This window comes from Gambusia affinis, linkage group LG12 (genome assembly GCF_019740435.1).
Source record: "Gambusia affinis linkage group LG12, SWU_Gaff_1.0, whole genome shotgun sequence".
Classification (NCBI taxonomy): domain Eukaryota; kingdom Metazoa; phylum Chordata; class Actinopteri; order Cyprinodontiformes; family Poeciliidae; genus Gambusia; species Gambusia affinis.
The window spans coordinates 23,527,570-23,541,697 of NC_057879.1; the positions used below are offsets into that span (position 1 = coordinate 23,527,570).

At 36.9% G+C, this 14,128-nt stretch overlaps 1 protein-coding gene across 2 annotated transcripts in view; it reads right to left on the reverse strand.

Moving 5' to 3' along the window:
• Positions 1-14,128, reverse strand: part of kirrel1b (kirre like nephrin family adhesion molecule 1b) — a 98,851-nt gene that overhangs the window by 37,473 nt on the left and 47,250 nt on the right. For both annotated transcript variants that reach the window (XM_044134165.1, XM_044134164.1), the window contains exon 2: positions 2,085-2,234. In XM_044134165.1, the coding sequence (XP_043990100.1) occupies positions 2,085-2,234 (150 nt within the window). The remainder of the gene's footprint in view (positions 1-2,084; positions 2,235-14,128) is intronic.

A 14,128-nucleotide genomic window follows, 5' to 3' on the forward strand; every position in this document is an offset into this window, starting at 1 on the left:
GTCATGTCAGCCAGAGCTACACTTCAGTGTCAGAGCCTTTACCGGCTCTGGGAGAATGTTATCCAGGCGCAGCACCTTGTCACTAAGGAGCTTCTTAACTTCCTCTGACGCTCTGCCTCTCCAGACAGAGGATGTGTTGGTGGGATAGAGGAGTTCCTCAGAGTGCTCTCTTCACTGCCAGAAGATATCAGTCTGAATCAGCAGTTTATCTCCCTTGGTAAATGGACCCTGGGTCAAGATTTACTTTCCTTTCCTGAATTTCCTGACAGTTGAACAGAAAGCTACATTTGGACCACTGCAACTCCAGGTCTCTCCAGACACCAACGTTCATTTGCAATGTTAGGAAACTCCCAAACTATCCAGTAACAAGTAGATAATTGGTATTTTAAGTAGGTTGTGCTAAGGCACTGTGCAACAGTTTTCGACAGGTGTGAAAAAAGGCTGTAAACAAAGAATGCTTTCCAATATCCAAGTGTTAGTAATTCACACGAGTTAACAAAACAGCATCAAGGAACAGAGAAAAAATTTTAAATCAACATTTTGACTTTGATTTCAAAACAGGATCTTTGAGATGGATTTGCAAACAGATTTCGAAGAAACATATTTGCCGATCTATATTTAATCTGTCTCATCATGTAACAATAGAGTCTAAATAAAGATGGGCTAGGCACTGATAGTGTTAGAAAAACTAGTAAGAAGACCTAATTGATTTTTTGTCTGCATTTTTGGCACCAGGTGGATGAAACTGAAACACAGTGATAGACGAGGAAGGCGTGATCTGTTCTGTTGCACCGTGGAAATGTCAAAAATGACTAACTGTTAGCCGCTAACAATGTTATTGGCATCTACTTCACCTTCCCACCAACTAAAGGGTGATTTTATTGTTTTTTTAATAAGTTTCATCTGCAATTCATAATCTCTAGATGGAATTCAAACATATCGAACATTTTTACACTGAACAGGAATTTTTTTAAAGCACAAATTGACACAAGAAAGGAGCATATTTAGTGCTTATTTTGGATTAGCACTACTTTAAAATTATAGAAGTGTAAAACATGGAATAAATGTACAAGTGAAACCTGAACTGATGTATTGACCCATTAAATGGCGTGAAATACTGACTCTTTCACAAAAAAAAACAATAAACAAGGGACATTCTTAACTTTCCCCCAATACATTGCTAAAGACATGTTATGTTTCATCATCATGTAGCCAGTGTCAATCAATAAGAGAGACAAATGAATGCATTGCTAAAAAATAAGCATTCCAACTAATGTATGATTCTTAGTTCATCGGAATATGTTTAAGTCTTGACTTCAGATGTATTCTTAATCACATTGCGCTAAAGTGTAAGATGAATACAGTTAAGCCATTGTTCTGTTGAGATCTTAGGCTCTTTTTGAGCCAATTTCTATTTGACAACTGAAAGTTTTGCCAAAAATGCATCTTGAATTAAAATATCTATGTAAGAGCAGATCCACAGTGCTATATAGTAAACCTTCGTAGCCAAAATCCTGTTCATGTAAATAACTGAAGTGAGTTCTTTTACTTTTTTCTGACCTCTAACTCATAAATTTTTAATTTCTGATCCCTTTGATCACCAGAGAGAACAGCTTCTCTGTATGGAAAAGGTTTGACCCCATAACTCCGACTTCTTTTGGTTTCATGTGACGCTCTCCCTTCCTCTGAACTGAAGGGTATTCTTCTGTTTCGCCCTCAATAAGCTGGTCCGGATGTGCGTGTCGGCTTAAAATGTAAATGCGAATGCGTGTCTGCTTTTATGAGCAGTGTGAGGGATTTTCTCTAATTCACCATGATACGCCAGACTCATTTTTGCCCAGATTGTCCCTAGTGAGGATTTTTGAGCATTTAACTCTCTCCTGCATGCTACACCAATCACCTCTGTAAAAACTAAACTTTTCAACCATAACACCTTTTTTGCCAGGTTTCTTTTTGCCCTAACTGAACCGAAACCATATCTAAATTAATTCTCCTCTTTACTCCCCTTTGATCTTTGCAGCTGAATAAAGTGGGACATTTTTTTCCCCTCCTCATTTTACACAGTTTCTTGCCCCTCCCTTTACCTCGAAGACCTTCTCCGATGCCCAATGCCAAGCCGTCTTTGGTCCACTGAACGATGCCCGTGTAGTTGAAGACCACGCAGGATAGCACCACTCGTTCTCCCAGCACCACTGACTGGTCGGCCGGCTCCTGGGAGAATCGCACACAGCACACTGCAACAGAAGGACAAAGAGGGAAATCAATTTTAGTATCTGTTCATTGCGTCTTGGCCATGAGCTGCCATCCTTTATTATGCCGTATTGAGCGACACACAGCCTCTCTAATCTTATTGACTCATGTCTGTCTATATGATGGCAGCTGGAGTAATTTATTGTGTGCTTTTATTGAGTATATGGTGTATTTATTGTCTGATTTTAGTATTTGTTTTTATCACGAGGGCATTTCAATATAAATCCTGTCTGAGTGGAGTCCCTGTGTCTTCCAGAAGTATGTATTCTTCTTTAGATTTTCTACATTTTGTAATGTTACAACCATAAACTTTAGTGCATTTTCTTGGGATATTATGAGTTATGGAAAGGTTTAATATAGAGCAGAAAAAATGAATTAAGATTAATGTGTTGTTTTGTGTTAATGTGTTGGTTTATCGGATAAATTGTCAGTAAAATGGACATCTGTAGTTGTATCATCAAAAAATGTGAGCACATCAAAGAAGTATGAATTCTGTTGCTGGGAACTGTATGTCCACATGAATACTATATCAGCCAGCGGGAAGGATACACAGGGATTTAGAGACTTTACTTTATAAAATCCAATTAATCATTTCAATATTTTGGCTCAGTTTCTTAAATTCCCATATTTGTCATTCCTCTGTGCCTTCTGCCGCTGCTTTGTCTCCTTCTTGCCCTCTTTCCAAGGTTTTCCTTGGACTTCTCTGAGGCTCAAATTTGTGTGTTGGACTGTGTGCATCTGTGCATGGATGTGTCAGCCAGCTCTTGTGCTGCAGGAACATCATTGCCGAGCTGTGATACAGCTTTTTTCATCACACAGTACAAAGGATTTTGCTTACATACACACATTTCCTGCAGCAAAATAAGCCTTTTGGCAATTGCTGCACCACTAAAAGGCACAGATATAAAAACTACAAGTGTAGCACTGGCAGCCATTAATGCTCTCGCATAAAAAGAAAGTGTTAGGTGAAGAGGCGAGGCACGAAGGGAGGCAGTGTTTTCAGCTGTTTGCATCATCAGGTAAAATTGTTTCATATTCCAGAGGAAAGTCTCGCAAGAAGTCACGTTAATTAAGGCTGAGAGAAAGAGAGAGAGAGAGTGTGGTTGCTGCTTCAGATTACAAATGCACACGCACGTAAAAGGGCTCGTGCATGCACACTCAGGCACAAGCAGCGATCAATCACATCAAATGTATTCACTTGTGAATATTAACACACACACATCTCATCGACTCACTCCTGACAAAGAGAATACAGGCGTATGTATTCAGTCTTGCATGCATACACACACAGGGTGCACACACACACACACACTTCCACAGACTCGGTGTTTGTCTTCCCGAGGGCTATTCTGTTCTTGGATCATGGTTAAAACAATCCTATTAGCTAATTAAGGCAAAAAACTGGTTAATACAGCAGGGTGTGGATCTGAGGGACGCATCTCTGCGGGATTCAACCACAAAGGTGCACACAACAGAGAGATTTACTGATTTGTCAGGAGGATTACACATGTTGTGTTATTTGTGTGAATAGCCCCTTTACAGAAGGGGCTGGGATCTCCAGACTTCTCACAAGGAGGACTTTGATGTTTCTTTATCTTTGCTTCTGATTTCAGAGGACAACTGCAGCGACTGCCTGCTGGTATCTGTGTTTTCATTTAAAATTTAGGGAAAAATCTGGTTTAAAGCACTTCCTTGTTATTAAATAAGGCTGCTTGGCTTTGGTTAAAATTAAGCTCATGAAAGAAATTTCAAAGAGTTTCCCTTGTGCATACATGCTCTCATTCAGGATAACTTTTTATTACAACATTAGAATAAACATTTTTGTCTGTAATTTTGTCTGTTCACATATTTCAGACAAAATTATTAAAGGTATTGCCATTCCTTTAATATTTATTAAAGGTATGGCAGTCTTTACTGTTATGATGTGACACAGTCACTTCAGTAGCATTAAGTGTTTTGAAGCATTTTCCGTTTCATTCAGTCATGCAGCTTGATGAAGTTTGAGCTGTTTGCTCTGCACAGAACAAATCTCACTCTGGAATGCTGTTGGAATTTCTCAAACATTTTTTACTGAACTTAAATCCAAAATTCACTTGAAAGCAAATTGAGTGCTTAGAGTTACTGTTGCTCAGGAATAGGTTCTCTATGTTTTGACAGATGTGAAATTTGACTTTAGAGTTTTGGCTCATTTAAAACTGATCCTTTCATTCTCACTGTTCTCATTGATGTTACAGCACAGACCCAATGTTTAACAATGAAGAAATGTTTCTTTTATTTCCTGGAGGCCCTTCCAGACCTGCCACACAAAGTGTTTTGTTCCTGATGGTGTCATAAACATTAACATACGAAATAGACCGCATTTCCCTTATAGGACCTAATCTATACAGTCTTTGTGACCTTCTGTACTGTCACACACCTTCTGTTGGGGTGACCTTTGTTAATTCAAGAGTTTAGGTTGAGGAGAGGGTTGATAACAGTTTTAAGTTCCTTTCAGATGTATGCAGTCTGTCAGACAGTGCTGAACTGTTCCATTACTTTTCAGAGTTCTCTGTTCTCTTCAGCACCATTTATAAAGTGTGAATTGTTCACAATCATTTTAAGGCAGATATTTAGCCACTGGGTTGGATTCAAATATGGAATCTGGAAAAATCCAAAAATGGAAGAAGAGGAAAAAAAATAAGATGGATGGATAAAAGGGAAAGAAGTCAATAGGAAAGGGAATAAGTTTAGAAAAAAACTGTTTCCTTACTTTTTGTTTCTTTTTTCTTTCCTCGCTTATTGAGAACACAGAGATGAATGAATATAATTCCAGGATTTTGAAAGCTGTCAAATAATTGTTCGACTGAGGCTCTGGGCAAAACTAAGTGTCTAAATATAAACCCTAAAATATTGTGAAGAGATATGTTTTGATAGATGTCACTTCTTTGATAAATTCCCTTGCAGACATACTTTTGTAAACCACAAATCCATAGTAAATTTAGAAAAAATACAAATTGTATATTTCTAACATTTGATCAACTAGTTCTGCTTTACTGTTATGACTTGTGTGAAAATCAACACTATATGTTTACATGACAACATATTGCATCCTGAAATCTATGTCAAATATTGATACATTTTTATGTCATTGTTCTTCAAAAAAGACAAACATAATAGATGAGACAAAACAATGAAAAGTAAAGCTGTTCCCCTTGGAGAAGAAGAAGCTGCTGGGAAGTGATATCCTGCTGACATGAGTGATTTACATGTGGGTCATGTTCTGCATGATTTATGCAAAATTAACAGCTATTACAAGCACAGGCTTTCTTCTGCTCTCAACAACAAGTTTTCTCCTGGGATACACCTCTGTGAGTTTACAGTTTCTCTCAGCGAGGGAAGAGAAATAGAAAAAGTAGGAGAAGGAGGAACATTTTTCTGTTATTGTGTCATGATATTTAATGGTAAATGTGCGTGTGGGAGTATTTTTGGGTGCATTTTTGTGAATGTGAGCATGTCGTGTGTGGCCTGTCAGCCTGAAGCGGCTACTCAGATCGCAGAGGAGAAAGCCACACTGACAGAGAACAGAGATGTAATTAACCCTACGGGATACCCACCCTACTTGTCCCCCCCTCCCAAATACACACACATACACACACTCCCCCTAATATCTACTCCTCTTCCTCTTCTCTTGTTTCAGACTACTCTCTTCTTCTTGCTGCTTGGTCTTTGTTGTATTGTAGGTTTACAGTCAACAGTACATATCCTTGCAAATGTGTTCACTGCTTTAAATCATGTCCAATTTGTTACATTACAACAAACTTAAGTGTATTTTATTGGGAGTTTATGCATCTGGCTTTTACAAAATAACATATTTAAATTTTGCTCTGTATATTTCTTTTCCTACTTTTGAATATCGTTTAGATAAAATTTGGATGATTTAATCGAACCATCGTTTCGTGTTTCTTTATTTCTCCAGATCCCGTTTCATCCCAGCTGTCTCTGCCACTCGGCCGTCTCTTTTAGCCTCATCTTTTCCATCGTTTCCATCCCAGCATCATCACCCGGGGGGATGATGTTCTCCTCCTCTCACACTCTCATCACATAATGACCCGCTGGTACAATAGAGGGAGCTTCACAATAAAAACCAGGGATGCCTAATCATATTATCCTCTATAATCACTTTTATTCATTTTGATCTTTTTTCTCCTCAGGCAAAGCTTTGGTGACATCTGGTACTCTCACACCATTCAAATCACTTAAGAAGAAAGTATATGTCTAATAGTAAAATCTTAGTGCAACATTAAATATGAGGCGAAGTATTAATATTCAGATGGAAGAGCTGTACTAAATTCTTTGATAAAATCCAGGAATTAAAGCTTAAAGAGACATTTACAGATTAGTGGAAAATTTAAGAACAAATGACTCATTTTTGTAAAACCAACTAATTGTGTCAAACTATGCCTATTAATTCAAACTTAATTAGTAAGTAAATGTCCAGTTGAGTAACATAAAAACATATTTAGTGGTAATCACTGGATAATCGAAACTATGAGTTGAACAAAGCAAGTAGTCCAAAGCAAATTAAGAGAAATCTACAGCAAACTGGCATATCTTAAAATGTTTTCTGTCACTTAATGTTAAGCATTTATTGACAGCTTCAGCCTGTTAAGTAAATGTTTGTTAAAGGTGCTGACAACTTTGCCCACAAAATGTATGAAAGTTACAAAAATGTTAATTCTGTGTTCACGACTTTCCTTAGACATTTCCTTCTTTACAATAATCAGTTATTAATTTTGTAGTTTTTCTCGGCTTTCAAAATTTTTACTTGTTTGACTGCATTAAGGAAACAAGAATACAGTTTAAGGGTCAGACAATGTTGATAGTGCCAAGTCAAACTAGCATTTGTAGGATGCAAATTACACTCTAAGCCTAAGAGTTGATTAAAATGGCATATCAAGGCCTTTTCTGAATTCACTATATAATATAAGGATTTAACTTTGAGTATGTTTTGATATCAAACAGAGTGTATTTTCCTTCCACTTTAATTTGTGGGGAAACAATGGAAGAGACAAAAAGTTGTTGATAATAAGCTCCTATTATTTTGAACTGTATGTCGCAAAATGTAGTTGCTCAAATGACTTCACACATAATGCCACTGAATGACTTTGCTTTTGGGTTTAATATGGTTGGAGTTTCAGCTCTTCTGGAAAGATTTTAAGGCTTTGATTTGAGTTTATGGGAATTTGTTACTAATCTTTCAGATGTGCCTTTGTGAGGTCAGACACTGATGTTGGCTGAAAAGGCTTAGCATCCAGTTTCCTATCTCTTTCATCCCAAATAAATTTCATTGGGTTGAGGTCTGGACTCTGTGAAGGCCAGTCAAGTTTTCTCACATCAAACGTCCTCCTCTATGTATTTGTAGACCTTTTTATGTGTAATGGTGCAAAGTCACATTGAAACAAAAAGAAATTATCCCAAAAATGTAGGCATGTTAAAACTTTCCAAAACATTTTAGTTTGAAACTAAGGGTCCTTCTGCAAAAAATCAGTCCCGCCCATAATACCCCTTCCACCAAACTTTCCACATGGCAAAACACAGCCAGACAAAAGCCATTATTTAGGTAACTGCTATCACCATCACCATTTTTAAGTTAATTTTAAGTACACATAAAGTTTTGATGTCTGTAGCTATTGATGCTGCAGAAAACTATGCACTGTGTTCTACATCTTATGCTGTCCCTGCTCTGAGTTCACATTTACAACTGTGGACTCACTTATTTAACCCTTATGTGATACTGCTACTGTCTGACTTAGCAGTAGTAATGAAAGGCAGGCCACATGCTAACATTCTAGCCATCAGTCAGAACTACATTCAGACAAAACTGCCTTATAATCTCCCAATTTGGTAATATTCAGGTAAGTAAAGTTTAACCTTTTGAGACTGCATTTGGTAGTTTACTGGCAAGCGAGTGACTGACCGTACATAACATCTATAGTCTGTCACGATGACGGCTCATTTACCATAAAAACAGCTGAGGGGTCACAGGGTACAAGCAAAATGTCTTGTTTGTCATTTTCCTGCTAAAACTTTGCCTGATCGTTGAAACAGCATCTGCCAACTTCTTCCAAAATAACAGCTACCATGTAGCAGTTGTGATTTCTGCAACTGTTTTTTGATCTGGTACTGCCTGTCCTGAAGAGTCAATAAAGAGCAGGCGAAATTCAAATAAGGCGTGAAAGTCTTACAGTTTTTTGACCAACCATTTTATCTCCCTTTAGAAATATAGTGCCAGTTTAGGTTTTTGCCCTGATGGACAAAAAGTACCAATAACAAAATCCCTCAAAGCCAAGTTTTCTCTTATTGTTGGTCACTATTTTGTAAGGGTTTTAACATCACCTCTGAGATATCATTTTGCATGTAACCATATGTATTGCAGTGAGATCACATCTTAGAAAGAAAAGTGACATCAATTACATACTTGCTATGTGAATAAAAAGATTTGATTGGACTAGAATAGGAAGTTGCATTTCATGAAAATCGAATCCAAAACTTTTGTCGCTTCTGGAATTCAAGACACTCCAGTCATGACTGATTGTACCTTATGGCTTGTTTCTCTCCCAATATGCCACTTGTCTCTCTTTTGTGATGCTGAGGTGTTAGCTTTCAGGTGAATGTCTACTTTGCAAGCACTTCACACATTTTCAGTAAAATCAAGGATGTGAGAGGAAAAGCGAAAAATAAAGCAGCAAAGTGCAGCTCTCAGAATTCTTTCCCTAGCTAATCGTGGTTAAGAAAAATAACTCTCTCAGTAAAAACACCATTGATAACTCTTATTAAGCATAAACCTTAATGCAATAACTGCTGGAATTCAAGTTGATATGTAAAGCGACATAATTGCGAAGAGTTCAAGTACTCTCTCCTATCCTCTTATTAGACAAGGGAATGCAATATCTGTTTCCTCACAGTGCAGCTTTAATATGGCTGCCTGGGGCTGAACAGAACTTCTTGAAAGTGAAGCAACGTTATGTCAAAATGAGCAGTTGGCTTGTAATATTTGTAACCCCAAACTACAGCCATTTGAACCCTGGAGCGTTAATTCTTTGAATCCCCATCCCAAACGCAGCCGCGCTGACCCTTTCCTTGTATTCATGGTGCAGCTCTGCCTCTGGGCTGCAGCGCGCTCCCATTTCAACCATCATTCTCAGGCAGGAGAGGGCATGCCATCTCCATGTGGGCTCATAAGAACATTGTCTGTGTTTACACGCATGCCTGCATGCATATCTGCTGCTCTTTGTGCTCTGTATGCCAAGTGAATATTTTTGCTATTTCGAAAATGGCAGCAAAGGGCAAAACCTGGATAGGAGCAAAAATAGGTGTTCCTCTGAGCCCGAGGGAATTATTATGAAGAAATTTCAAAGTAAAATGTCAAAAAATATTCAGAGGTTTTGTGAACTTTGTGATTTACAGTAGAGCTTAAGAAACTAAATTCAGAGAAGGCAAAAGCAAAAAAAAAATACATGCCTTTAACTACTCTACTTGTTTACATTTGTCTTTTTGTTTTGTATTTTTTTAAATTAAATAGTAGGCTACATTCTAAAATTGCCAATAACTTCTAAATTCATTGATTAGTTGATTTCTAAGATTCAGGTTTTGAAAAAACAGCGACAGTAATTCTTTTAGTTTTCCAATCTTTGAGTTTTCATTACTCGTTTAAATTAGGAACCAAAAATAAAATGATTTAAAATTGTTTTACACTTTCTTTAGCACCTTATGTCAAGGTATATAAGCGTGATTATCATTGTTAGCATTATGAAATAGTCAAAGATTTTCAACATTTTGAAGTCCAGCTTGTTCTAAGTCAGAGGGTAGATGTTTTAAAAATAATTCAAACTAAAGATACTAAGTAACGTTCAATCAAGTGTGACATCCTGTACAGTTTACTACTTTTATTACCTAAATAATTTGGATATAAAAACAACCAAAACTGTAAAATAACAAAATAGCAAAGGAGGAAATGTACAATATCTGCCAGACTTCAGCTAACTCTGTTGATGTAGCAGCCTGAATAAACAGCCACCATGCCTTTGTAGAAAATATATATTTCTATCTAGGATTTTATTCCTCTGATTTTATTCTTAAACACATCAAAAATACTATAAAATGAAAAAATGTTGGTTGTCCTACAGCAACATCTACCAAAATGAAGAGCATTTTTCTTAGAACGACGTGACATAAAGACCAGATTTTCAGCTGAATATGTAATACAGAAATCAATCTTTCTGTAGCTGTTTCTTCATAGTGAATGTCATTAAATTGGTGTTAAAACTCCATCTGTTAGGAAAAACCCGAGTTAGTTAGATCACATTCATATATTTACCATTTCTATAGCATTTTCCTCTTTAAATGCGAGTCTTTTTTGCACAATTTCCTCAGAAATTATGACAAAATTATATTTTTAATAATAATTGTTCATTATGTGGTTTTTCTGATTGTATGCGACTGAAATAAATAAAATATTCTGAATAATTGTGCAGTCTTATTCATTACACATTTATGGGAATAAAAATATTACTCAAAAATCTGAAACTGCCAGGACAGGGTTGAAGAAAACCTGATTTCAGATATACATACTGTACATATTTCTTTCCTCAAAAGTAACGCTCAGTCAAAGTGTTTATCAGTTTGATGCCTATTCATACTTATTCTATAAGCTGAGAAAGACAAGCCTATTAAGAGGCTTTAAGAAAATAATATTAAAAATTCAAATAAGAATCTAAATGAAGCTTGCAAATGTAAGTTGTTTACTCTGTACCACCATGCCCAATTTTATTTTCTGTGTCCGAATATCCTCTGCTGCATCAAATTCCAAAAACAAAGGACTGTCATGAGAGAATGTCACAGAATGACAGCCGAGACAGGAGAGATGAATTATTGAAGTGAAATCAGACGTGTACGTGCGAGGAAAGTTCAAAAGCATGTTTCCGTCATGACTGTTTTTTGACTGTATCCATCCTGTTTAAATAGATATATTTGAAATTCATTCTGAAACACTTATAAACAAACTTTTGTCCACATCACAAAGCCAAGTGCCACTCCAGTCCTTCAATCACAAAGGTCAGCATCCAACAACCAACAACTGCATCTTTCCTGCAGTGCAAAGTTCACTTCTGCCTGTTTATATGATGCTTTGGAAATATAATTCATGCAACATTTATGCCTCCAAAGCACCCGGCGTTTATCTGACAGAGACGTACAGGAGATCAGACAGAGAGAGATGGAGTTGGACCGAGTGGGGCAGACACAGAGGGACATGCACAAAGACTGTCACTGAGTGTCCCACTTCGCTTGGTGTTTGTTGTAAACAGAAGCTCCATGATTTCCCAGCGTCCCCCTGCCGCAAAGCATGGCTTTTATTTCCTCTCACAAACACTTCCAGAAGCACAGAGGAGCAGCGTTATGCCGACCGCAGAGCAAACCAGGAAGCTACTGGAAGACTCTCTTTTTCTCGCTCTCTCTCTTTCTCTCTCTCTCTCTTGCTCTTTTTCTCACACACACAGACACCAGGGAAAGTCAGCAACATTTATATGCAGGAACTAAGTGGCACACAGACTGTTAAATGTTATGCACATAGGATTTGAAAGCATATACACAGAGATGTATGCACACACATCAAAACTTTAGTAGTCACGATTCACCAAAGTGGAACACAAAAGAAATTAAAAAAAAAATATTTGTCCACACATGCACACGTAAACGACTACATTTTGAAAATCACACTGTGGACACATGATGGTTCTTTTTTCCAGCTCTTTGTGTTGAGACAAAACCACTCTTATTAACAGATTAACCTGAAACATAAAGTTATTTCTCCTCCATTAGCACATTTAGCAACACATACACAAGCTGTATTGACAGCATTAAGACGCTTCTCCGGGCTCTGAATCTAACACAATGATTTAATTTGTTGTTTATGACCAAAATAAAAGGGACGAGGTTGAGGGAAGAATATTTTTTTTCAGATTTTCTGTCTCATACTATGCTGTTACAGCACATTCACAGTTTTAACAAATATGTAAAAAAACATATTTTCCTTAATGCAGCCAAGTTATATACGGCAGTTTTATGAGGAGAAACATATCCTAATCGTATACAACAGTATAAGATCTAGTCCCAATCCAATTCCAATCAGTTTAGTTAATTTTAATACAATTTAATTATAGTCATGCTCAGGATTTGTAATGTTAGTCACGGAAAGAAGTGATTATGACGAAACTCTGACAAGTTTTGTACATATTTCACATTATTTTTATTCTTGGATATAAATAAACTGCATCATTTGAAAAAAACGTGACTCTAGTGTGATCCGTGTGATGGCAGCACTCTTCATTTCTTTCTTTCTTTTTTTTTTTTGGTAAACCAGTTTCTGAATTTTCTCTCTCAGTCTCAAGAACACGAATCCACCCACGTACACACAGACACACAGACACACACACACACACATTGAATCACGCATGCATAAAGAATGATGTCAAAGTTGAGCTTATTCAGTTCAGTTGAAGAGAGTTTGGTCTAATCATAACTGTGCTGCAACCAACCTAATTATACCGCTGTGTATTTCAAACAGCCGGATTGTGTTTCTTTGACTGTTTTTTCTGAGAGTGGGATAGATGCACACACATTTCTCTAAAAACATAAGAATCACACTGACTCACTGCCAGCAACTCCTGCCCTGTCTTTCTTTCTCTTTTCCCTAAAGCTCCCTCTGAGTCTCTCTAATTGACTTCTGCTTTCTCACATTTCATTTAATCTCTTATTTCAGTTTTATTTCCCCCTTTCTTTATGACCTACTCCCCCCCATCCCTGTCTTCAATTATTTATCCATCTCTCTTTCTCTCTGATTTCTTTCCATCTGGTTGTGGTGATGTTTAATTCACCTCTTCATTTGGAGGAGGGGGCGGCTGCTGCTGCGCGCTGTTAATTGGTTTTTAAGAGCAGTAAGTGCACACAAACGAGTGCACACTCACAAATCTGCATAAACACTTGCATCAGAATACACACCCAAACACACGCAACCCTCCCTGCACGGTTAGAGCACACTGTACATGCCTACTTGCATTAACATCACCAAATGAGCACATATTGAAAAAAAGAACATGAGGAGAGGAGGGCAATTCTCTGCATGTGTAAGTATTTTTCTCTGCAAGGATATCAACATTATACTTGTGTGTTTGCATGTGTGTGTTTGGTGCCCTTAAAAGTGACTGAAAGGGCAAGTCAGTTACTGTTGTACTTGATAATAATACGAATAAAATGGGAAAAGAAATACTGGAAATGAATGAATCAGACTTTTTTCTGGCTAAAAGCAATTGTTGTTTTTCTTTGCAAACTGACTAGTTAACAAATTTTTTTAAAATTAAAGATCATCACACATAAAATAAGATGTGTTATGTGTTCCTTGATAGAGGCAGGAAGTTCAAAATAACTTAATTTTTGTGTGAAAATCTGATATTGTGTGTTTTACTAAGCAAAATGAAATACCCACTGTCTGTGTATGTCTTTATGAACAAAAATATTCTGGGGATCCTTCATGCTTAATACATTTAATAAGTAAGAAAAAGAAGTTTTATTTTTCATTGATCAAGAGAAAGTTTGCTGCTCTCTGGCCGACTGAATGATATTTCTCTAACTAAGATGAAAGTGTGGTTTTTGGCATTTCTAGTTTAATAAGAACTAATTGAGGACATTTTGGAAATGTGAGGACAATAAAAATCAAAACACTTTAGAAAATAAAATTAACTTTCAAGAAACTCATTAAAACAAACCCAGAAGCAGTCCGATGTAAAAAAGCACTTTCTAAAAAAACTGAAAGAAATATTTTTAAAAAATACAGGAGGGGAGA